Source organism: Talpa europaea (assembly GCF_964194135.1).
Source record: "Talpa europaea genome assembly, chromosome: 11".
Taxonomy (NCBI): Eukaryota; Metazoa; Chordata; class Mammalia; order Eulipotyphla; family Talpidae; genus Talpa; species Talpa europaea.
In genome coordinates, this window is record NC_140078.1 from 12,014,130 (window position 1) to 12,040,076 (window position 25,947).

At 42.8% G+C, this 25,947-nt stretch overlaps 1 protein-coding gene across 11 annotated transcripts in view; it reads left to right on the forward strand.

Annotated features, from left to right (window-relative positions):
* PTPRT (protein tyrosine phosphatase receptor type T) overlaps positions 1-25,947 on the forward strand; it is a gene marked incomplete at both ends in the record, with an annotated part of 916,214 nt that overhangs the window by 577,917 nt on the left and 312,350 nt on the right. For all 11 annotated transcript variants that reach the window (XM_084248172.1, XM_084248169.1, XM_084248173.1 and 8 more), the window contains one exon: positions 20,619-20,915. In XM_084248172.1, the coding sequence (XP_084104298.1) occupies positions 20,619-20,915 (297 nt within the window). The remainder of the gene's footprint in view (positions 1-20,618; positions 20,916-25,947) is intronic.

The following is a 25,947-nucleotide window of genomic DNA, read 5'->3' on the forward strand; positions in this document are numbered from 1 at the left end:
TTGCTGGAAAAGAAGCAAAATCATATACCTCTCTTACATGTAAAACATGATTGTCTAAAGAGAAAAAAATTAGAACAATATAAACTAATTTATGTCAATAGTTATGGCAAATTATAAATAGTAAAATAGTCAATAAAAGTTGTTAGGTATCAGATCAGTATAAAAGCCTGTTACATTTTTTGCAGCAATTAGAAAACTTAATTCAAATGTCATTTCTTCTAAGTCAGACTAATGGTTGTGGAGGGGTAGTAGGTAGAAGGGGCACAAAGAGACACTCTGAACCATGGCAGTGTCTCATTTCATGATCTAAGTCTCATGCTATCAGTGTGCAGTTTGTGAAAAAGTCAGTGTACTTTGTGCATGCATTTTATACTTAAAAAAAAAAACTAAAATACCACATACAGTTTCAACAGAGAAGATTCAGGAAAACAACCAAAATATTTGCAAGACATAGAAAATTATATTTATATTGAAGACATTTTAAAAGACCCAGGTAAATGTAGAGACCTACCATGTTAATGGATGGAAAGACTCAAAGGATAAACACTTACAAATCAATAGATGTAAGTATCAGTAGAGTAATCAACAACTGTGGTTAAGTCATCCAGTGGAAAACTATGCAGCAGTGAAAATGAACTCAAGTTCCAAGTATCTTCAAGAGTGACCATAAGTAAAATGACGGAAGCTAGGAAAGGATGCAAACATAATAGCAATAACAAAGTTTTTAAACCTGAAAATCAATACTTGATAATTTATAGAGACTTATGTGTGGAAAGGAAGGATAGACACCTACCCCACTTCCTTTTAAAGGAATAGGAAAGATAAAACCTAAATCCAGAGACTAAGGCCTTAGGTTTTGGGGTGTTTGTTATCTTTTATTTTATTTTTTTAAAGATGTATTTATTTATACAAGCACTGGGTACAGTTAGAAGCACGGGAGGGTGAGAGAAGTCACCAGAGCCAGAGCGGGAGCAGAACAGGCAGACTGACAAAATACACTGTTGAGGGGAACAGCGGGCAACAGGAGAGGTCTGCACACCATGTGGGACCCTCACCTGGTGGCCGGGGATTGAGCTGGCACTACAGAGGCTGCGGGCAGCTTCACAATCCAGTGCTCAACTGCTGCGTCACCGGGGAGGCCCCTGTTTGTTATATTTTAACTTGTGCTTTTCTGTATGTCTTAAGTGCCTCATACTAAATTAATTTTAGAGTTAAGCTTCCCTGTCCTTAAGGAAGCAACTGAGACAAAAGTTGCTGAAAGCTGAAAGAGACTGTGCACCTTGTTGGCAAAGCTGAAAGAGACTGTGTACCTACTTATCAGAAAAACACTTTCTAATAGCTTGAGTGCCTTTTGACATTTTTCAGAGAGTCATTTTATCTTCCCTCTCCTTATTACTTCTTTGGACATGAGGGTAAGATGACGCATGTAAAGATGGGCTAAGTAAGCAGAGAAGGTGCAAGTGAAGTTGCACCACTTGCCTGCCCCCTGCTCCCTACAGAAGCTGAGCAGATGTGCTGAGGTGGGGAATTTGAGTGTGCAGATGCAGAAGGCATTGCCCTATGACATAGGGAACAGAGGTGAGAGGGCTGAGCTCCCAGTTAAGCGCTGAGCCTGTCACAAACTTGCCGGTTAACATCGGACAATTTGAGCACAGGAGACATGGTAGGGGGAATATAGTGTTTTCCTGGGTTATCTTTCGCTATTGAGTTTGGCTAGATCATATCTCTGTGTCCTCATTTATAAGACCGAAAGCTAGACTTGATGATCTCTAAGTTCTTTCCTATTGGCAGTTTACTAATCTGACAACCAGGGACCTCAGAGTCAAAGAAGGGAGATGAGAAATGCGCTCAGAATTAAGATTATTAGTAGACAAAGCCCAGTGTCAAATGTGAACTAAAGATATGCAGGAGATCAAAAGAGAAAGAAGACCCACTTGTGCCTGAAGAAACAGGAAAGATTTCTAGGAAGAAATGATGTTAAGTTAAACCTAAATTTTCTGTTTCCTTTTTTTCGAGAGAGAGAATTTTTGCTCATTATAGGATCATAAAGGATTGGGGAAAGAGAAAAACATTCATTCCACATATTTATCCATCCATCGAACCATCCAAGTATTTGACTGCCTATTATGTGCCAAGTACTATTGTAGGCACTTATGAAATAGCAGCAAACAAAATATATGAATTTTCTGCTTTTGTGCAATACATTTTCAGGCTAGGATGGGGGAATTCAGCAAATAAACAATTCCATAAATAAATGCATGAGGTATTTTCTGCAAGTGACAAGTGCCAGGAAAATTAAAAAGATGGATGTGATAGCCATGTGGTAGTTAGTGAGGGGTATATTTTTGATTGAGGTCATGAAAAGCATCTTTTATGCCACCTCGCTCTGAATCCTGGTGCTCAGACTTAACCATTGCTATCTTGTGGTTTCCTTCCTCCGTCTGTTTCTGTTCATAGGTACTTTTTCATTCACCATCCTCGTCCACCCCCAGTTTATGAAAATTCTTTCACAACCCATCTCCATTACTCTTTATAACAAGGACCTCCCCACGCATTGTCATAATATTTGCAGTGAGAGAGCTTGTTTCCCTAATTTTGAAAGAGATCAATAAAAACAAATTAAAATAGAGGACTAGAGGTGTCTTTTTGCAACATTACTTTTCCAAGAACAAAAGATGTGTGATCTTTTTGTTATTTCTCCAGAGGTCTCTAACCATAATATAAAGCCATTTAGCACAGCTTAACATGGTAATAACTCATTCCTTCTCTTTCAATACTCCAAGGAACCACAGGGAAAGAGAAAAACAGGTAGATAAAAGGGTTGAGATGAGTGAGGAAAGCCTACATCTACTCATTTAAAAGGTACTTTAAGTTGTATCCTGCATGGCAATCCATTTTAGGGCAGAGGTTTTCTGGAAGAAAAAAGGAGCGGATCGACATAGAGCTGTATGCCCACCCAGAAAATGGGGAGTTGAAAGAGAAGGTGAAGAGGAAGAAATAAGCCAATAATATGAAAATGCCTCAGGCAAGGGCTAAGGGCCACATTTAGGAGTGTGGTCAGCATTTCTGGAGAATCAAAAGTGGATGTTGTTACTCAGATTCCAAGTAACTGGAAGGATGATTCCTATTTACAATGGCCAAGCTATGGAAGGAATCTAAGTACCCAAATACAGATGAGTGGATCAAAAAGATGGTTCACATACACAATGGGTACTGCACAGCCATTAAAAAAAGATGAAATCATGCCTTTTGTGATAACATGGACAGAGCTTGAAGGGATCATACCAAGCAAAATAAGCCTGAAGGTGAAAGATAAATACTGGATGCTGTCACTTATACGTGGACTACCAAACAAAGGGCCAGTCAAAAACAAACTTTAAAACCAACTCTTGAAAGCTAACCACAGATCTGGGACATCCAGGAGGGAGGGGAAGGATCACAGTGAATGATGGTGGAGAACTGTGGATGCTTTGGTGGAGAGAGAGCTATGGTAATCACATCTAAGGGGAGAAATCCTATACTTGCAAAATATTAACAAGGTTATAAAGCAATGCAACTTCATTAAAGAGAGAGAGAAGCAGACCTTTTTCAGGAATCCCCAGGGTCCTTCAAAGGACTTCATAGATGTGTTCAGAAGTACATGGCTTCCCCCCTCTCAAGGCTTCTGTGGGGCTACATGAAATGTTGACCAGGAAGCCTCCAGCTCATCACAAAAGGCCAAGATTAGGGACACAGCTCCCAGCATCATCACCAATGAGTTCACACCCAACACAATCCTCACTGAGCACATACTTCCTCATCGGTAACGTGAGGAAGATCATGCACCTGTGCTCAGCACAGAACTTAGAACCTAGAAAGAAGGAGCTCAATCAAGGACAGTCCTGACAATGATAATGATAATCTCTGTGTCTGAAAAAAAAAAAATCCTTGAGGTCTTCCAAACACCTTCCTTTTGCAAATGAAGCCCTAGAATAGAGTGGCTGAGAGCATGGTAGGCACATCGGCATTCAGATGCCACCTTGACCATTTGCTGGTTATATAACATGGTCACTTTGCTTCTTGTCCTTTGGCTCTCTCATCTGTAAAATGAGGACACTGAGGCTTAACATTGTAAATAAAAGTAATATAAGCAAAGTGCTTCGCCAAGTGCCTGGCATACAGAATTTAAATTTCACATAAAAAAAAAAAAGTTCCTCAAATATGTGATCACTCAAGGTGGAAGCAAGTTAATGACCAAACTAGGAGATCAGTCTATTTAAATGGAATAATACCTAGTAGACAAAAAGTAAGCAGAGATGTTGAAGATGTGAAAAAATATAACTTATGGGCTCAAGCTTATTAAAATATTGAAAAAATTAATATTAATTTTAACTTATACAACTCTACATTCCAAACAAATAAAACATATTTATTGAGCACACACAAAATATTCACAAATAGAGTAGGTGGTAGGCCAATAAAAAAATCCCAATTACAGTCTAAAGAACCCATATCACGCCGACCATGTTCCCCAACTGTTATACAATAAAATTAAGCATTAATAGCAAAAGGACAGCTTTTAAAACAGCTCATGAAAACTAAATAAAATATTACTAATTAACTCTTGGGTGTAAAGGGAAATCATAAAAGAAATCAGGAAGTGAACAATAATGAAAATGAAGCATTCTATAGCGTAGAACACTAGAGCTGAAACAATACTTCAAGGGAAATCTGATGCTATGCATGCATGTACTAGGAAACAAAAGTTAAAAACAAATGGTGGCAAAAATCTCATGAAAAGATGTTCAATATCATTAGCCACTAGGGAAATTCACATTAAAACTACCAGACATCAGTGTACACCCGCCTGAATAGCTAATACAGGGATAGTGATAGCACTAACTATGGTGGGAATGTAAAGAAAATTGGATCTTTCCTACACTACTTGTGGAATGTAAAATGGTCCAATCACTCTGGAAAATCATGTGTCAGTTTATTTTAAAATGAAAAATGAAATTACCATATGATCCAGTAAATTGCTCTCTTAGGCTTTTATCCCTGAGAAATGAAAATTTATGTTCACGGAGACTTGTACATGAATGTTTATAGCAGATATGTTCATGATAACCCCAAACTGGAAACTCCCCAGATGTCTTTCAGTGGGTGACTAGTTAAACAAATTGTACATTACCCATACCCTAAAAGATGACTCAGCAATAAAAAAGAGCAAACTGGATGAACCTCAAGGAAATTGTGTAGAGTGAAAGAAAAATACCCTCAAAGATTTCATGAGCATAACATTCTTAAAGTCATAAAATTGTAGAGAACAGAGTGGTTGCAGGGCTTTCAGATGATCAAGAGAAGAGGAGTAGGTGAAGGAGCCTTTGATGGGAGTCCAATATCTTGATTGTAGTGGTCTTTACATGAAGCTATGCACATAATAAAATTGGGTAAAATTAAACATACACACTCAAATGCATAGGTGTGTAAGGAGTTAACAAACTCTGGGTGATGCCAATGTCAATTTTCTGCATAAGAGATTGTATTAAAGTTATTTGAGATGTTAGTTTTACTAAAAAGAAAATAATAAAAAGTGAAGATGCAATAAACACAAATATTAAAAGTAAGACTATAATGAACAGTGCCCTATAAATTAAACACAATTATTAAAACCATGAAATGATAATATTAGCATTAGGAGAAAGAATATTGAAATGAACCAGTAAGGTTACGGAAATTAAAATGGCAGTTGACTTCTTATTCCTCAAAAACACCAAGTCTCCAAGGTTGAATAGTTCAGTGATAATCACATGACAATATGTCAGTGGAGCAAGTTAACATATCATACACCTTAAATGTACATGTTAAATTTCAATCAATTATTTTTATTTTTTTAAATATTTTATATAATTCTTACATCATTTTTCATTTTTCACAATGTATGCATTTTCATTTTGGTTATATTCCCCATAATTGTACCCCCTCTTATTTTGACTCTAATCCTTCCTCTTCACCCCACCCCCCGTAGTGTGTCTCTGGTTTATAGTTGCTTGTTGATTTTGATTTTCACTTTGTATTAATTATTTTGAAATGTAAGTTCTACTGAGCTTTTAATGACTACTTGCTGATGTAGATAAGATCTAGAAAATGTGAAAAAATAACTTTTGGCTCCTTTTGTGAAATGACTGGAATCTTGATACCAAGATCAGATAAGAAAACAAGAAAAAGAAAAGTGTAGATCCATTTCATATGTGAATATATAGGAAAAAGCATCTTAAATATTAGATCATGAATCCAATAAAATAATAATCATGTTCTTGTGACATTTATTCCAGGAACAAGTTTGTTTCAATATTAGTGCAATTTACTATATTCATATACTAAAGAATAAAAGATAAGATCATATGATTATGTCAATTTATTTGATAAAGTTTGTCACCAATTTCGGATTTTTTAAAATTCTTTAATCAAAAAGGAAAACTTTTATAATAGGCCAGAGTTTGGAAGCCAAATCCTACAAAAAATGGTATACTTAATGTACAAAATTTAGATATGTTCCTTTTTAGATCTGGAAGACAATAATGCCAAGTTACAGATTCTATGTAACAGCACTAGAGGTCTGGCCCACACTTAAGGGAAAGAAGGGAAAGAAAAAGAAATAAAGCTTGTAAGAATAGGAAAGAAAGAAATAAAACTCATGGTAGATGATATGATAATCCTCTTAGAAAATAAAATAGAATTGTGAGAAATAATAAGTCCAATAAAGTTGCCAGATGTAAAGACAAAAATCAATAGTAAGCCTGTACACCATCAATAATAAACTAGAAAATCTAATTTAAAACAATTGTAATACACATCTTCAAATATTTAGAATTTAACTAGCCCAAGAATATGCAAAAATCTCAGTGGAGAAAACTTTGAAACTATTGAAAGATTTGAAAGGAGAGATAAATAAATGGAGAAGCAATCCATGCTCATGGATGGGTGATATTATTACACAAATAAAAATTCACCCCAAATTTATCTGTAAATTTAATGTAATGTCAATAAAAATCAGATTTTTAAGGAGCTTGATAACCTTTCTCTGAAAGTATATAGAGGAATAAAAATCCATCGTTACCAGTGAATATTGAAGAGGGACTTTTACAAGGACAACTTGCCTACCATATAAGGCATGTATATTATAATGCCACAATTATAGAGGCAGTAGCATTTGTGTACAGCAGGCAAATGGGCCAACAGAAAAGGATTGAGAGCTCAGAAATTGGCCCTGCTTATTAGAAACTCAGTTGTGAAAAAGATGACTCTAGAAATCAACTGGGCACACTCATTGATAAATGTTTTTAGAACAAACTTTTCACTTCCTACCAAAGTAAAGAACTCCAGAAGGCTTACAGTGTCAATGTAAAATATAAATCTATCAAGTCAGCAGAGGATACTGCAGAACTACTTTGTAACTGAGGATTGGACAAGGAATTCTTTGTGCATGGGTGCGTGCGTGCGTGCTGTGTGTGTTTAAGATTGCTTGATTTATGCATACAAGAACTGGGGTACAGGCCAGAGGTGTTGGGGGTGAGAGGATTCACCAGAGACAGAGTGGGGAGCAGAACAGGCGGATTGGCTGAAATGCACTACTGAGGGTAGCAGCGGGCAAGTCAGGAGAGGTCTGCTGTGCCCTGTGGGTAGCTCCCTGGCCGGGTATCAAACTCATGCTGCAGAGGCTATGGACAGCTTCATAGAGTTGCTCCTAACTCCTTGCACCACCTGGGAGACCCTGGACAAGTAATTCTTAAAATTGCCTGTTTTACTGGGAGCAAGAGAGGGAAATGAGTTCTGGGGTCAAAAGTCTACAGCTGGTCTGCAGGGCAGTGTTCTTTTGTAAGCTGCTGGGGAGAAGCTATTTCCCTGCTGTTTCTGGTTTCTGGAAGCTCCCTGCATCCCTTAGCTTATGGACACTTCCTCTCTCTTCAAAGCCAGTAGCATAGCATTCTCTCTCCTTTTGGTTTGCTTTTCTCTTATAAGAACACTTGTGAATCCAGCCACACAATTCAGTAAAATCTTTAATTTAAAGACCCTTAACTTAGTCACATCTTTGTTTAATTTGCCATATAAGATAACATATTCTCAGGTTCTGGATATTGGGATGTGGACATCTTATGGGGTTGGGAGTGGGGCGTTTTTCCTATCACAGGAGTTGTGATTGGGGACAGAAGGTAGGAGGGTTTGTGGAGGGGTATATGACCTGAGACAGAATTTGGGAGGTGAGGACAGTTTGGCTGGTGGGACAGAGGTTCATATTGAGAGTGAGAAGGACTTCAAATGCCAGGGTGCCTTCTCCAGGTCTGTTTACTACCAGAAGCTTCTGGATCCCTGGATACCTGACTAAAAATCAGGCTTTCTTCCTACAGGAAACCAAGCCTGCTTGAGGAAGCGCTACTGGCTAATTAACCAAAATATAAGCTCAGGTTTATCTGTGATAGTTCAGGTTATCATTCAGCAAGTACTCACTGCCCCTCCCCCACTTCTCCACGTGGGTGGAGCAGCCCCACTGATATGGGACTTGCCCCAGCAATTTGCTTTGACCATACAGTATTAGTAGAACTGATGTATGGTATGTGAGGCCTTAGGAGCTTGTGCATGGGTTGACCTGGCCTTGGTGCATCCATGGTAGAAAGAACACCCTGAGCAAGAGCTGCCCCTTAGCCTGGGCCCTGGAATAAACACAGGGATGGTGCACAGGCTGCAGCAGCTGCTGCCAGACAAGCAGATGCATGAGCTCTGCTTGTATACCAGCGACTTTGGGGGTGATCTGTTACCCAGCAATATCCCACTAATGCAGGTGCACATATCATTTCATTTACTTCAACCTCACAAGACTCCAAAGTTCATAGGATCACAGGAGGATTCAATGATTTCGATCATCGGTCCACTTTACCTTTTATAAAACCATTGCTTAGAAAGGGTGAAATTATTTTTTCAAGGTCCCCTGTTGGCACGTAAGTATTGAAGGAAAGGAGAGAAGAAGAATGACAGGTGTGGCACCTGTCAGCACTGTTCACAGAGGGAGGGGAGATGAAAATTGGGATGGGACCTCGTGACGGGAGCCAGAAGGAAAAGCTCATGTTTGCAGGGGCAGCTTTAGGGGGCTGCCAACATGGGGCGTCTCACGGTTCTGATTTGAAGGAACATCCCGGGTGGCCTCGGTAGGAGCTGTGCTGTGTTGTGTGTCTCAACATCACGGCCAGGGGGTAGCTCCTGTTGGAGGGGTCTGTCCAGAACCACGCTGTAGATGTCTTAGCTGGTCGTCTTTACAGAGATCTACCCAGCGAGTCAGAGGATGCTCCCCAAATGGCAGAGCAGATCATCAGAGGGTAAATGGATCTTCTAACCACCAGGCTATTCCCATTGTGCTTTCTCATCTATGGGGCTTTACTTCTTGGTGTTTTGCCACAAGGTGACAGAGATCACTTTGTCATACGCCCTTTCTTATTGCCCAAGTAAGTCCCCAATGAGACTCAGTGCAGAGTAAGCCTCCTGTCACTGACTGGCTTTTGTTTGAAAAGTCCCCTTCAATTTAATGATACTCTTGTACATTTCAAAAGAATAAAGCTTTAGACATCATAAAAAAGCTTGGTAGGCATTTCTGGGGCTGCTGACACAGCAGGGCTCTTCAAGGTCCAGCAGTCCTGAGTGGTGTCTATAGATTAATGCGATTTCTTGGGAGATCAGGACTGTCCTGGGGTGGGGGTTCTCAGCTGCGAGCAGCCGCTACACTAAAAGCCCCAGTGCTGGAAGGGAGGGGGTGATAATTCCACAAGAAGGACCTGCAGAGTCTGGTCGGGAGAGATGACCTTTATTTATTTTTTGTTTGTTTCACATATTCTAGAGATGATTTGATTTACACGTGGCTTCTCACCAGCGTCACAGGGATAACAGATTAGCTGCACTGAACACCCTTTCCCAGTCCAGTGCCCACACTGCTCACAGCCAGACAGTGTTTGCCAAGGAGAAGGGAGTGTTCTGGATGTTTCCTACCTTCCCGGCCCCAGCACAGTGTGGCTTTTGAACTTTAGAGATGTTTCAGGTTTTATTCCTTCTCCAGTTTTTTTCTTCCCTTTTTTTTTTTTTTTTTAAATAGACCAGGAGACTTGCCATGAATTAAGTGTGAATTGAATCGGAGCCCAGAAGATGTTCCAGGCTCACCTTTTCCTCTCCCCCCACCCCTAACCCCGAAACTCTTTGCCTTTCTCTGGAAACTGAAACCATGTAATTTAGAAATTGCTTCTCTCTTTCCAACCTGATTTCCTCTGCCACAAAAGTAATTTTTAAACATTCTGAAGCTTTTATTTCCAGGCTGCACGCTTGTGCCTGTGTCCATTTAACGCTTTGTGGCATTGGAGCCCCTGAGGAGTCAGTGTGGCTAGGGGTGCTTGGCAGGGGGTGCCTCTGGCCACCTTGGGCCCCACCCAGCAACAGCAGCCCAGGTATCTGCATCTGGATGGACAGAGAGGGAGACGCAGGGGCCTCAGCTGGGACTGGGAGTAAAAGTGGGGCACCCAGCATGTCAGGTTTGTGGAGAGGAGGTGCCCAGCAGAAGGGGGTGGGGAGAGGAAGGATGGGGCTGTGGAGTGTCCGTGACATTCAGGCAGTGGGATCCTGCGTCAGTCTGGGTCTAGTTAGGAGATATATTGTGCCACTCACTTGCACAGAGGCTTGTCCGTGAAGAACTGTTGGCTGTCATAGTTCTCACGCTGTGCCGAGGCAGCCCAGGACATCACAGTGAACTCCAAAGGCGCCACATGAGAGTATTTTGACCTTTAAGTTTAAATCAGCAGGAGAAACACAGTCATCCGACAGGCACAGTACCAGCTACTAAGTCAGGGCGCTCCACAGTTTCAACATGACATCAGGCCATACACCTTGCAATGACATCATATCTTGCAAATCTGGACTCCTGGCAGTCGTTGTGATGAAAAGAAAGTGTTGCACAGAAGTCCACACCGAGCTGCCCGTGTGGGTGTCTGATCTGAATCCACAGCCTGAGTTGCTCAGAGCTCAGCACATGCTGCATCCCATTAGTGAGTAATTGAGATTATTTCAGAATGAAATTAAAATATTTTTTCCTTTGGATTTGTGTGTAGTGTTTTCTCAAACCACTATTAAGTTGCTAGGATATAAATACTTATTAAGTTGTTTGGACTGATTAATAAATGAAAATGTTAGTTATTTCTTTGATTAGGAACTCAGAGAAAATTACCAAACACCAAGGACACCGTGAACCCAGAAAGTGTGAAAACTCTGGCTAAATAGATGTAAAGAATTGGCCAGGAAACAGGAAAGGGAAAAAGAGAACAGGCAGGTATTGTGGGAAACAGATTCTGCTGGATAGAACAAGGAGAGCAGACTGGAATTGCAAACTTTTGAAAGGTGGGAAGAGGAAGCCACCGCTGGTTGATGCTGGTGTCTCTGAGGTGACGCGGTGAGGTCGAGTCTACAGTGTTGGAGAATCTGCAGACTCCCTCCAATTGCTATGGCAGAATGAACTTCTCGGGGTGAAGAAGTGACACCGAGAGCCACACCCTCAGGAACAGGACACCAGCTTTTCCTCCTCTGACTGGCTCCACAGCTGCCCCCTACTGACAGACTGTCATGGAGCCAGGTGTGACAGGTGTGGAGCCAGGTGTGGGTGTGTGGAGCCAGGTGGTGGAGCAGGGGTGTGGCTTGTTGAAACCCCACCCCAGCATCACAAAGTGGGGTACAGAGGAGTATTGGGATCCAGAGGCAGTGGCTTAATAGTCAGCCCAGAGCACATGGGTTACAGCTCTATGACTTGCTCCAGACCCAAGATCCTTGATTCCAGCCCACAGATTACCTCTTGAACTTAAGCTGTATCTCCTTCTTGCTTCCCCATCTACACCCCAAGCTGTCCCATGGTAGATAGAGCCTGTGCGATAGAGCTAGTGAAACTACCCTCACTGAGCCTTTCTTATCTTTCAGTGAAATTCACTCATGCAGCAGCCCCCCTAGGCCAACTCTGGGTGAAATAAACAATTGCAACAAGGTTTTTTTCTTTTAATCAAATGAAATTTCAGATCAACTGAGACTCAAAGAATGAGTGGAAGCTGGGAGAAAGGTGAGAATAGAGAGAGGAGGAGAGAGCAACAACTTTCCATCAAAATGTCATCCTTTGCAGCATCTTCCCTATCCGCCATCCCTAAAGGCCTTGCTTGCCATTTTTATCCAGCTTAGCCTTTCTCTATTCCCTTCAAAAACACTTATTACAATGTGCAACTTTGTCGGGTCACATGTTTGATCGCTATTATGGTTGTTTCGGTCTGTTTCCCCCACCAGATTTTTAAACTCAAAAGAGGCAGGAATCATATCTATTTTTGTTTATGTCCCTGGCAGCTAGCTTGCCACCCCATAGGTGTTCAGTGACTATTTCAGGCTAAACCATGTTTATGAAAAGAGTAAGAACTTTAGTGTAAATGGAGAGAAAAGAAAAAGAAAGATCAAGGAGGGTCTCCCTGGTGGTGCAAGGGGTTAAGCACCACACTATGGGGCAATCTGAAGCCTCTGCAGCACAAGTTCGATCCCTGGCCGTCCAGGGAGCTACCCACATGATGCAGCAGACCTCGCCTGACTTGCCCACTGCTCCCCTCAGCAGTGTATTTCAGTCAGTCTGCCTGTTCTGTTCCCCACTCTGTCTCTGGTGAGTCCCCTCACCCCCCACATCTCTGGCCCGTGCCCCAGCTCTTGTATGCATAAATGAATAAATCTTTAAAAAAAAAGAAGAAAGAAAAATCAAGGAGCTGATGGGAGACCTGAAATCAAAGTAGTCAAATTTTAGGCCCAAGACTCTCCCAAACCCCTGATCTCCCTGCTTGATTTTTCTCTATAGCACCATTGCCATGTGACATTCTATATAATCTTCTGATTTAGCTCATATATAATTTAACCCCATCCTCACTTGACTAGGGCAGAAAGGATTTTTGTCTGTTTGGTTCACTTCTATATCTACCATACTGCCTGGCACATGGTTGGAACTCAAAAATATTTATTTAAAGAATGAATGTGTCCAGTGCTTTATTTCTTCAAAGAATACTCGTGTCATGCAGTTATAACCACCTTAGTTGCTATTCGTAGGAATGGTAGGAGGAACCAAAACTTCCAGACTGGCCTAGCCCGTCACTATGTAAGTGTGTGTGTTTATGTTGGAAGGTGGGAGATTGCTCCTCTCGTGGCCTGTCCTTTCCAGAACCAGCATCTTGATGTCCATTTGTCCTTGTATCTTGGACTTTAAATGTGATGCCTCATTTGTCTGGGATTTAACCTTCTCTTACCCTGTCCCTCCCACAATTTGTACCTTCACCTGATTTCATCCTATCCATTCATTGCCCTGCTTCAGCATAGCCTTCTTGATCTCTAAACTCTGCTTTGAGGTGTTGTTGGTTTACTCTGAAATACTTAACAGTGGAATGTTGTGGGTAAGTTATAGGTTAAGCTGTAATCCATTGCTGCCAGCCTTCCAATCAAGAACTGATGAAGCAAGGAGGGCTCTCTGGTATTCCACTTAAAATTCCTTCTTCTGGGCAACAATACACTGTCCAGTTACTCTTAATACTGTGTCTTGGTCAACAAACTTTATTTTGTTAAGTACCATATTAAATGCCAGAAATTTATTGTTGTGATTGAGATCTGGCACTTGTTGCATAACAGAAGGTATTCAAATATGTGGGCTGACCAAAATATTTTAAAGCACTCTCCAGCTGTACATAATGAAGGAGAAACCAGGAAGACCTCTATCCTCTTACTGTAGGAATGGTTTTCAAGTCTTGATTCCTGAATGATCCAGTGTCACCCACTAAGTAAGGATTCCTTTATTTGCCTGACGTGATTATAATGATAATTTTATTGCCCCTAGAGTAGGTGTAGGTAAAGTACTGCCCATGATCTCCACTGCCTGTTTTTGTAAACAGACCTATTGAAACACAGCCATTGATGTGTGTATTGTCTGTGTCTGCCTTTGCATTTCAACAGTAGAGATGAATAGTTGTAACAGAGATTTGTCTGACACACAAAGCTTGAGATCTTTATCCATAAAAAGAGCTTGTCAGCATCTACCTAGGAATATTGTTGTAACTGCCTTAAATGAACTTTTCTTGCAAAACAGTTACCAGATCACCTGTAAGGAAAGATTGCAGGGATTTCACTGAGCGTTGTGGGCTTGATTGCACTCCCCTCAGCTGTGTATTTCAGTCGGTCTACTTGTTCTGCTCCCAACTCTGTCTCTGGTGAGTCCTTTCACCCCCCACACCTTTGGTCAGTTCTTGTATAAATGAAAAAATAGTGTAGCCCAGTTCTTGCATAAATGAAAAAAAAAGTGTTCTTATTCACCTAAACCCCCAATGCCAGTCCTGTCTCAGAAAGCCAATATATGTTTGTAGAAAGGGATGAGTAGGTGCTCACTATCTGAGCATGCATTAATGGAAACTTGCTAACTCGAAACTATAATCTATTAAAACGTGAGACCAGCAACCAACTACATTGAGAACCTGGTCAGGGGTCCACAGTAGCCTGCAGGACCCCTATACTCTCTCAATTCCTCCCCTTGCCTGCCTGCCTTCTGGAGGTAGGGGCTGTATTGGAGGGGATACAGCTGTGACAGGTGCCATCCAGGAGTAAAGTACTATCCACTGTCCTCTTACTTCACCTCACAGCTCTGAAAGGCAGTGTCAGCCAAGTTTTCCACATGAGGAAAACGAGGCATAGACACAGCAGGGATGAGTGCCTTGCTTTAGGTCCAGGTGATGACATAGCCAATGTTCTTTTTACCATTTCCTAATTCCTCCATGGCCAAAAGTCTTTTTCATCTGTGAATGAGCCAATGAGCACACAGATGAATACCTTCTCAATGGAATTTCAGTAGGAATGGCAACTGCACCACCTTCTCAGTATACTTACATTTCAGCTGAGTCTAGTTGTCAGGACAGGTAGGAGCCAGTGACCCTAGATTGGAAGGCATGAGAGCCCCCAAATGAAGTGTTTGAAATCTTGTCCTGACCTGACTTCATGAGATGCCCATGGTAACATTCCACAAATTCCTATCCACCAAACGACTGCAATAAATTAGAGGAGGTGGTGAAAAGTAAGCAAGAGAGTGGATTCGTATGATGTTGAAAGGAGATGGAATTTAATTTTGTTCCTTTTACCTTTTTTTCCCTTCGTGTATCATTTCCATGCAGAAATTGCAAATTAATGGTCACATCGAACTATCTGTCAATGTATTACTGCTCTTGCAGCATCAAATTATGTCGGCAATAATGTTTCCAGCTGCCTAGGACTCCATTGCAATTTAATTTGAAAGGAACTCAAATTGCATCTCCAAATGGATAAAAAATTAATTTTACATACAAGCTATCCACCTCCACATTTTCAGCCCCATGCCCCAAATTATCTCAATTTAGGTTCAACTTTGAACAGTACATATGTTACAGCCAACTCCACATGCAAAGATGAATACATAGAAAATTCATGAATTGGAAATCTGCTTTGCTGCTTCTTTTTTAATAAGATGTTCTGCCTTGATTAAGGCTATCAGGCAAGTCTACAGCTAGTGCCTTTGACAGCAGGGACAGAGGCTGTGTCCAGATAGAACAAAACATCTCAAATTCCGACTTAACCACATGATTACTCGAACAATTGGAGTGTGAAAAGAACTTGATCTACCACTTTACTTACTGCTTTTCCCTCACTGTATATTAGGACCTTGATTCTGGTTTAGTCATCTCCTGCTTTCTATGTTTACTCATTAATTATTAAACAGCTGTATGTTGTAGTTATAAAAATGCAGAGATCGAGGAGCTCACACATTAGTGGGGAGGTGAACCTGAACCACCATATAAACAGTGAGCCTGCAATTTAATAAAGGCTGTGGGAGGGGGTGCTAACGTGTTCAAGAAAACAGCAGAAGGAGTCCTTCATTCTGCCCCAGTAGGGAAGGTTTCTGGGGAAAGTCGCAAGGAGCTGGACCTTAGGTGTCTTGACTAGGGATATGCAAGTTCCATCCTGAGCAGAGAGAACTCGGACAAAAGTTTGGGGGTGTCAAAGTCTTCAGGATATAATACGTTGCTTTAGGAATGTGGGGTTCAAGGAAAATGAGGAAGGGAGTTGGAGGTGGGAGGGTGCAAGGTGCAGGTTGGATTCAGGTACATAGGGAAGAAATGGGATTTAAGATCTGAAAGTGGAAAGGGGAGAAACCATCGGAGCTGGGAGGGCCAGCCTACCTTGCAGAGGCAGCTATGGGAATGCAGAAGCTTTTGAAGACATGAGTTACACACCCCTCGCCCCTAACATGGAGGCACACAGTGTCTCTGGGCCAAGAGTACAGAAAATGGTGGCCCCCCTCCTTCTCCCTTCACTCAACTCCCTCCCTCCCCACAGAGAGACCTCAGTCCTCATGTCCAAGCTTTGTCCACACCAGCCAGCCTTTGGTCACCCCTTGGGCCTAGGGCTACACTCATATAGAGTATGGTCTGACCTTGATAGAGGTTCACGAAGGCCCTGAAAGTGAGTTTTAGGGTCACTAAGGCCGGAGATTTTGGAGTGTAGGGCACCTGAAGTCTGGTCTGAAAGGGGAAGAGGGATCAGGTGGGCTCATGGGCCCACTGACCCTACCCTAGGGGAAGGAGTGTCTGCGGAAGATCAAAGTAGACTGTGATGTGCAGGACTCAGGTCTGCAGACCAGGGAGGAAGTGCTCCCGGAGCCCAAGCCACTCTGATTTTCCATGAGAGGATGACTTTTTGGCTTCCTGGACAGGCGCCTGCTCTCTTTCCACTATTTGCCATTTCACCGGCCTGTAGGCTGTTACTCAAGAAGGCCATATGGATGAGACCTTATCTCGAGGCAGACACCACCAGCTCTAGGCTTGGACTTATTTACACAGAGGATGTAAATTCAACAAACCAATCTCCACTGCACACACAAGGCTTTCTCAGCAATTTCCAACTTGTTTGCACCAACCCAAATGTAAACCTGAGCCTTTCTCTGCTGTAGACAATTACCAGCGCAGAAGCTGTGCTTGGCAGCTGAGGGTTGGGGGTCAGATTAAAAGCATGAAAACTTCCATCACAGACTTTGAAGCCTAGTTCGTGCTGTGCCAGATTTCAGGTTGTTCTCTGGCTTGAATGCAAAAGTAGATATGTGCACCCTAAGACGAGGTAATATGCTGGGGGATGGAACAGGGACTGTGGAGTTGGGGGTATGGTGGGTCCAGCTCCCGAGAACAAGTCACCATCTGTTCCTCTCAGTTTGACAAACAGGAACTGGGCCCTGGACAGACCCTAGCCAGGAAACAAGCATGACTCTGTGCCTTGCAGCCTGGGAGGAGTGATGGATAAATGAGTAATTCCTAAGGCGTGACCAGTGCTGAGCAGGCTGGACAACTGTACAAAGTGCCGCGGGAGCCCAGAACCGGGGACTCAGCCCCCAGTAAGTCACTTCCCCTCACTGGCCTTAACTTCCTCAGCCAGAGTATAGTTTCCAGCATGCAGGTGCCTAGCCCGGAGTCACTATTTAGGAAATAGCCAGTTTCCTTTTCTTGAATGAGAGCCTCCAACTTACAAAACATTTTCACCTACACGTGTCTGACCTACCAGACCACCAGAGGTCATCTTTTCTTTTGGACATAAACTGAGATTTCCTTGAACCTCTTAATATCTGAGCCTGGGGAACCCACAAAATTATCTGTCATGGTTTCAGCAATGCACACAGGCATATTTTCTGAGTCTCCTTTGCATTCATTCTCTTTGTTTATGTTTTTTGACCCAAGGCATGCAGATCTCAGCTTTTTCTCGAACCCACAGGAAATCCTTTTTTTGTGTGTGGTATTTTGAGGATCTTGTTGAAGATCTAGGAGTTATAGGGAAAAGAGTTTTGTTGGGCTTCGCTCCACCCTGCCTGTTTCCCACATCGTCTCCTATCAGTCCCAGCTCCCAATGAATCCATTTTTATCTTCCTCTGAAAGTTTAGCACTGCTTGTCCCAAGACCCTGGGCATGCAGCTTCTCCTTCAAACAAGTGTCTTGAGGCATTTCTCCAAGAAAGACAATTCTCTCTAAGAGGAATACCCACTGTTAGGCAGAGACAATTTTCTGTCTCTCTTTACAGTTCATTTTATACTCATTAGCAGCCCTCTGAGATTAGTGCAATAATTTCCACTTTATAGACAAGGAAATGGAGGCTTAGAGATGAAGTGCCCTTGGCCAAGGTCACCCTGCAAGTGAGCCAGAGTCTGGCTTCAGCTCCACTGTTCCCTATGGCCTGAGGACAGTCAGGCTTGTGCTGCTCAGGACCTCTCCCAAGGCCCTAACCCTCCCCACTGTAGGAGGGAGTCCTTGGCTCAGAGGCAGGTTTGTAAGTTCCAGAACCTTTGAAAAGGCATCCCAGCCCATGCCTTCTTTAAGAGGAGGAAGTGGAGGTGTTGATGGACACACCTCCCCAGGTGAGCCTTGGGAAAATTCTACAGCTGGGGACCAGGGCTGGGAAGACAGGCCCGTGGTCAGCTGAGCACTGGTTGTACCAGAAGGTCAAGCCATCTCTGCCTGACTATAGTTGAGCGTCCCCAGATTCCTCATGACCTTGATATGATTTGTGCTGCTGTCCATTTCCTGGTCACCACCCCTGGTGGTGTCATGAGGCAGAGAAAACATCGAGGTGCAGGACCTGCATGACTTAACACTTTCAGCTGTGCCACGCACTGCGTGGTTTCATGCCAACATGCCATCACCTCCCTCTAGGGGAAGGCCAGCCGTGCTTCCTCACCGGTGAGGTTTACAGGGCATCTACTCAGCTGATAAAATACTGAGGCCCTCCTTTGTGGGTCTCTGGGCTGGTCATGGGTCAGAGGATGAGCAGAAAGCAGCTGTGTCCTCAAAGAGCTTTCATTCTGGAGGGCAGAGATGGTTTTTAAAAATGAGCTGTCATAGAGAAAATGATGAATATGTAAGGACGCAGTGACCCATAGGAGAATGAAAAAGTCACTGACTGCCCAGGGGAGGGAGACGGCACAAGAGAGCCGTGGGCAAGGCTGGCTCCCTTTCCCTGGGCTGTGTGCACAGCACCCTCCCCGGCTCTCCCCAGCAGCCTGTGAGCAGGTCTGAGCTGGCTGGCCAGGCTCCCTTCCATGTCGGGAGAGCCTCTCAATGGAGGCTGCTTTGAAGTGTGTCCCTTGTTGAGATCTGGAACAATCCATGGACATTTTGCACATCAGGGCAGATCGGGCAGCTCAGTGGCATCAAGAGCCCCTCCACTGCTTATTGCCGCATCCACAAGGAAGCAGCCTTACCTGGAAAGATGACAGAATCTGTCATTTTACATAAGGATGCTACCCAGTACCGCTACTTATAAACTCTTCAAAATACAGAGCCTTATTATTTCTAGTACACTTCCTATTTCTGTAAAAGAAAGTTCCAGGTGCAACTCTAACTGCTCTGCAAACAACCTCCCATTCAACTCCCTCCTGCCTCCCGGTGAAGTTAGCTACTAATATTAGCACCATTTTACAAAATGAAATAAGAAATAGGCCCAAAGAAATGATAACTTGGTAAAGTCCTTCAGGTCGTATTGGGCATAATACACTGACTTAGTGGCTGGCCTGTGCTAACCTACGCTAGCTAGAGATGCTGACCCCAGAAGCAGGTCAACCCCCAGCAGATTTCTATGTAAAAAGTGTCTGAACCTTATTTAATGAGCTTCACAGGTGGGGGTTTAAAAATGTTTGTTGTAATCTGTTTTGTAAAAAGCATCTATTTAATCTGGATACAGTATAAACAGAATATTCATAATATACTAAGGCATAGCTCATGTGACCTGTGGGTGTCTGGGAGCAAGATGGGGGCGGGGGGAGAGAGAGACAGGTCTGGCCTGAGAAGGCGTGCTCACATCTGCTTGCGGATGTCCCTGGAAGCGCCTGTTGGAGAAAAGTGGAGGGAAGAGGACGGAGTGAGGGCCCTCAGAGGAGGCTGGGGAATCAGTCCTGTTGTCAGTTAAAGGGGGGCAGGAGATCCAAGGCCAGGTCCATGGGTCACAGGGACCATTTGGACAGATGGGTGTGGTATGTCTAGCATGAGGCCTAGTCTCCAGCCCATGCACCTTGGTGGTGGTGACTGAAGGGAAAGGATGCAGCCTGATTGAATAGCAGGCACGTCGGAACCCCAGGACCTTTCTAAATAAGTCTCTCCCTAAAAAAAAAAAAAAATTTAAAAAGTAAATAAAAAATAAGTCTCTCCCTCCAGAGTTGCTGGGTGCTGTTGGTGGTCCCCAAGATGACTTTTGCTGGTCCCTAATGCTGCTTTAAGAGTGTAACCATTTTGCATTTATTTCTGTGGATAATGTTTATTTGTGGCAAGTGATTCCATTTTTCCCTTTTGTTTAGTTTTCTTCTAGATGCGTGTATTCCAGCCAGAAAAAGGCGTTTGGTTTAGTGACAAATAAAGCATAATTAAATGATCCTCTATGTGGTAAAAGCCACAAGGGCAGTGGTGGAGCGATGAAGATACGTGTAAAGACTCTCACCTGTGGGTTTTGGTGGCACCTGCCTGCCTTCCTGTCTCCTCAGAGAGCTTGCGTGTGTCTTGCAGACCCGGTGCACGGCCCGCAGAACGTGGAGATAGTGGACATCCGGGCCCGGCAGCTGACCCTGCAGTGGGAGCCCTTCGGTTACGCGGTGACGCGCTGCCACAGCTACAACCTCACGGTGCAGTACCAGTACGTGTTCAACCAGCAGCAGTACGAGGCCGAGGAGGTGATCCAGACCTCTTCCCACTACACCCTGCGGGGCCTGCGCCCCTTCATGACCATCCGCCTGCGGCTGCTGCTGTCCAACCCCGAGGGCCGGATGGAGAGTGAGGAGCTGGTGGTGCAGACCGAGGAGGACGGTGAGCAAGGGGCCAAGTGAACTTGGGAGGGGGGAATGTTGGATCCACTCTGGGACCACACTTGTGATTTTTGAAGGTTTTATTTTTCCTGCATTTTTAGTCTCCCGCTGTGTATCTACCTCTTTTCTAAGGTGGTGGATGAAGCACCACACAGGTTGTGCTTTGCACAACTCCAGGGGGCACTGTTTCCATAGACGAGGACAGCTCTGCCTGAGACACACTCAAGTCTGAGCTTTACACCCCCATCCCTCTTTTCATTTCTTATCACCTTCTATACCTAAGGTTTAAACACATGGAGATCTCCCGAAAGGGAGGTGTAGATGCTGTTGTTTATGTTGAGTTTAGAAGTCAAAAATTCTGGTTTCTGTAAGAATTAACCTCAGAAAATACATATAAAGAACTTAACACACACACTGAATGCATCCGGGACCACTGAATACCAGCTGAATGCCCTACAGGTTATCTCAAATCCAAAATATCCAAAAGCAAGCCCCTCTCTCCTCTTCTGTACTAACTTCTCTCCCTGTGGTCCTCATCTCAAGAGCTGCATTTAGTAACTCAGAATAAGGGACCTGAAGTCAACCCAGGTAGCTTCATTTCTCCTGCCTCCACTCCTACAACCTACTTCCTATGAACCTACTTCCTGAAGTTTATCTTCCAACACACCACTTAACCTGAGACTCTAGGAGAACCTCCTGTACTTTCTAGAACACACTACCTTTGCTGCTTCTCTGTCCTAGCCCACGCAGTTTCTGCTGCCTGAAATGACCTCTTCTTCTGTGCTTATAGAACATACTCTGTTAATCTTTCACCTTTTTGCTCACTTGCTACTTCCTCCAGGAAGCTTTCCCTGATTGCCCCAAGCCAACTTGTGTATTTCTTCTCAGTTGCCCACTGCATTTTGAGGAACTTCACTAACAAGATATTTTATTTGGGGGGAATATCCTCAAATAAATAACAAGAGGAAAGAGCACCTGCCTCTTCTTCTCAACTTGTCCCCCCATTCTTATTTCCTGAGTCCTTCCTTGTACTGGAAGTTTTATATATAACCTGCCTGACCTCCTTTAAGTGCCTCCTCATAGCCACTCTTCACTCCCAACCCTGCAGACTATGCTTCTAGGTTGCAGCAGTGGGGTTCTTGGATCCCCTCCTTCCTGCATTGCAATACAGCTCTCATCTGTGGGCACAGCTCCCACTGGGTCAGCCTCTCCAGGTGATCTGGTTTTCTGCTTCCCATGAACTATGTCCATCCAACCTCCAGCAGGGGTGTCAGACATTTCATCATGGCTTCTCTCTGTGGCCCAGGGCCCGTGGCCATGATTTTGGTTTTTACTAAAAATGCCAGATCTGTCCCTACATCTGTTACTTCAAATATATACAGCCCCTCTCTCCAGTGGTAGAATAAAGCTTTGTTTGAGAAGGCAGATTTGGCAGGCAAATAGGCCTGGGACAAGTTGTTTAACTTCTATTTTTTTTTTAAGATTTATTTATTTATTTATGCATACAAGAACTGGGGTACAGACCAGAGGTGCAGGGTGTGAGAGGATTCACCAGAAACAGAGTGGGGAACAGAGCACGTGGATCTACTGAAATACACTGCTGAGGGGAGCAGTGGACAAGACAGGAGAGGTCTGCTGTGCCATGTGAGTAGCTCCCTGACCAAGGATTGAACTCATGCGCAATAGTTGTGGATAGCTTCATAGTGTTGATGCTTAACCCCTTGCGCCACCAGGGAGTCCCCAAGTTGTTTAACTTCTCAGAACCTTGGTTTCCTCATCTATAAAATAGTTTATAATAGTGCCTACCTTACAGATTTTTGTTCTCTTTAAAAGGATGCATTAAAAAATTGGAATATTTCTCAACAGATTGTAAGTTTTCAATAAATGTAGATACCATATTATATAGATACAACATTGACTAAGTATGTTTATAATATATATAATTATATAATATATATAATTATTGACTAAGATCCTCTAGCACAAGCAACCCAGCATCTACCCTAGGAAACCTCTTTGGAGCACTAGGCTTCCACTCTTAACTGTTTGTAGATAACATGACATAGACTCAAAGAGTGGCAATATGGTCAGTGCCTTTTCTGAGAAGCAGCTAGAAAATGCAGGACTCAGAAGATGAGTGACAGGGTCTGACCAGGAGCAGCTCAGTAGCTTTGTTCTCAGGATGCTCTGGTTGCTTTGGGCTGCTTTGTAAGGATTGCCCACATGTACCTCAGCAAATCCCAAATCCCATCTTTAAGGCTTGTCTTGACCTAGCCCTTTCTTCTCCTCATTACTGGTGGGCGGGGTTTGGGGGGATCAAAAAGTCTTTATCAATATGATGTGAGAGCAGCAATGCTTTGAAATTAAATTTTAATTAAACATCATTAATAAAATATCAGTTCTTACTCCAAGGAGCTGTGTGGACATTATCCTATTAAAAGCACTAACATACGAGACAGGGCTCCTCAGCCATGCAGCTGTTCCAAGCCCACACCTCAGGGCCTGCCTGCTGAAGGTGGGCCTCTCTGTGTGCCTGGGTGAGCTCTGTCCTCCCAAAGAAGAAGTAATACAGTTCCTGTGTCCTGGGGAACTTGTTCACCGCAAAACCAGCTGAGGAGGGAGTATGGCTCCAGTTAACAGAAACCCCCCTCAGGGAACCAAAAAACAACTCAGATTGAGCTGACTGGACTCCAGCTGTTTTTGTTCTTACTTCAGAACTATCTTCTGGGGAATTTGGAGAATATGTAATGTCAGCATCTCAGTGTCTTTAAGGGCCAGTGAAGTTAACTCACGCTGGTGAGAGAAGCTCATGGCCACAGCATCCTGTGGCTTCATCCGGGAAGCAGCTGGTGAGAGGAGACTAAACAGGTTCTTCTGTTTTCCCTTTCCCTCAAATCCCTTAGCTCAAATGTTGGCTTGGTTACTAACACAGCCAAGATCCCGACTGCCAATATCTAAGGCCTAGAAAACAGATGCAAACAATCCTGATGGTGATCTTCCTTTGGCTACCATTTACCGAGGGCTGCTCTGTGTTAGGCTCTGACAGGGATGTTCTAGAATATTCTACACTTATGCCCATGGTTCTTTTCTAAACTATTTCAAAGCTATAGAACAATTGAAAGATTATTACAAACCAGATCTATAAACCCTTCACCTTCATTAATACTAGTTAATATTTTTCTAGATTTTCTTTTTCATATCTATGTATGATACACATAATGTGAAAATAGCATATATTTAAAAAGCATATTTTATTGTTAACTACTTAAAAGAACATCAAGACAGCCAATCCCTGTACTCTTTACCATGCAAAACACTTAGGAGAATGATGTTCTCTTCCATACCCACCATGCCACTGAAATTTAGCATTTCTTTTAAAATAATCAAATAGACAGCCCACATTGATGATTCTAATAATGTTAAACTTGATTTTATCTGAAAAACCAGAATACAAGACATTTTTGACAAAAGTGCTACCTGGATTGATGATATATTTTTCTCATTGTCTCATGTCACGAGGTACATAATGTCAGAGACCCTTGACTGGTGATGCATAGATAAGATGCTGGTCGCTTAGGTGGGGGACCAACCAACCCCTTTGTAATGCAGTCCCCTTTTCTTATTATAAATGAGCTCATCTATGCAGTAAGGCATTGAGGTCATGTCAGTATCCTGTTCTCCAAGAACTTTTCACCCAATGATGTCACCACCTCTTGATAATTCTTACCTGAGTCAATTATCACATTGGTCTTCACAAAAGAGTCATTTTTCAGGCTGCTTTTCCATCTGCACATATTAATTGGCATTCTTCTTTGTATATCTTTGCTTTTCACCCCTTCCCCATTTTTAGTGTTCCTGTTGACTGGTAGATCATTTTTTTGGCTTCATGTATTAAAATTCATCACTATTATTCTCTTCAGTGCTCAAATTTTCTCAGTTAGAACTAGCAGAGTCTCTTCAAATAGCTCCAAGGTCCTTTAGACATGTCCTCATTAGTCTCCCTTGCTTCTTAGACTATCCTTGTAATGTCTCCACCCTGGACCTGAAATCAGCCAAGATTTCTGGTTTTCAGTGGGGACTGATATTTTGGCACTAAGATAGACATCTTAGGGGTGCTCAACACTATGCAATTGCCCTTAGGCCCTTCAAGGAGGTAGAACTGGGGAATATAATTACTGTGTTTTAAATCATAAGCTCATACTGGTTCAAATCCAGCATCTCAGGATTCGTCTGCACTTGTCCTCATTCCATTCTCCCACAGAAAGAAGCTGGGCTACCAATATCTGCATATTTTTTCACTTGCTCCATCCCACAGTACACATAAAATAGTTGCAGAGTTGCAGTACTAATCCCTCTAATAAACAAAAACCTAAGGACCTCCCTGGTGGCACAAGGGGGTAGGTCTCAGCACTATGAAGTTATCTGTAGCCACTGCACACGCTTTCAATCCTCGGCCAGGGAGCTGACCCACATGGCGCAGCAGACCTCTCCTGACTCACCTGCCGCTCCCCTCAGCAGTGTATTTCAGTCAGTCTGCCTGTTCTGCTCCCCGCTCTCTTTCTCTCACCCCCTCCACTTCTGGCCTGCACCCCAGTTCTTGTAGCATAAATAAGTAAAATAAATATATTTCTTTTAAAAACAGAAAGCTAAGTTAGGTTGAAGGTATTCTTTTCAGCCCTTCTCCCTTTAAGCACTCAAAATACTGTCCAAAAGTTCGTTCATGTCTATGTATGGTTATAATATCAAGTTGATATCCAATTAGGTTCATTTCTTTCAATATTAAGGTTTTCCTTTTCCCTATCTTTTTAAATTTTATTGTTTTTAACATCAAAGGAGTTGCAGGTTCAAAAGTTAAAACGCTATAGAAAGACATATTGAGAGGAATATTGCTATCATGTTTATCTCTTTCATGCAGTTTCATTCTGTACCTGAAATATAACCCTTTGTAGTCATTATGAGTTTACTTTCCTATAGCTTGTTTTGCAGAAAGTAAACACTATTTTTCTGTTATTTCTTATATAAAATATCACATC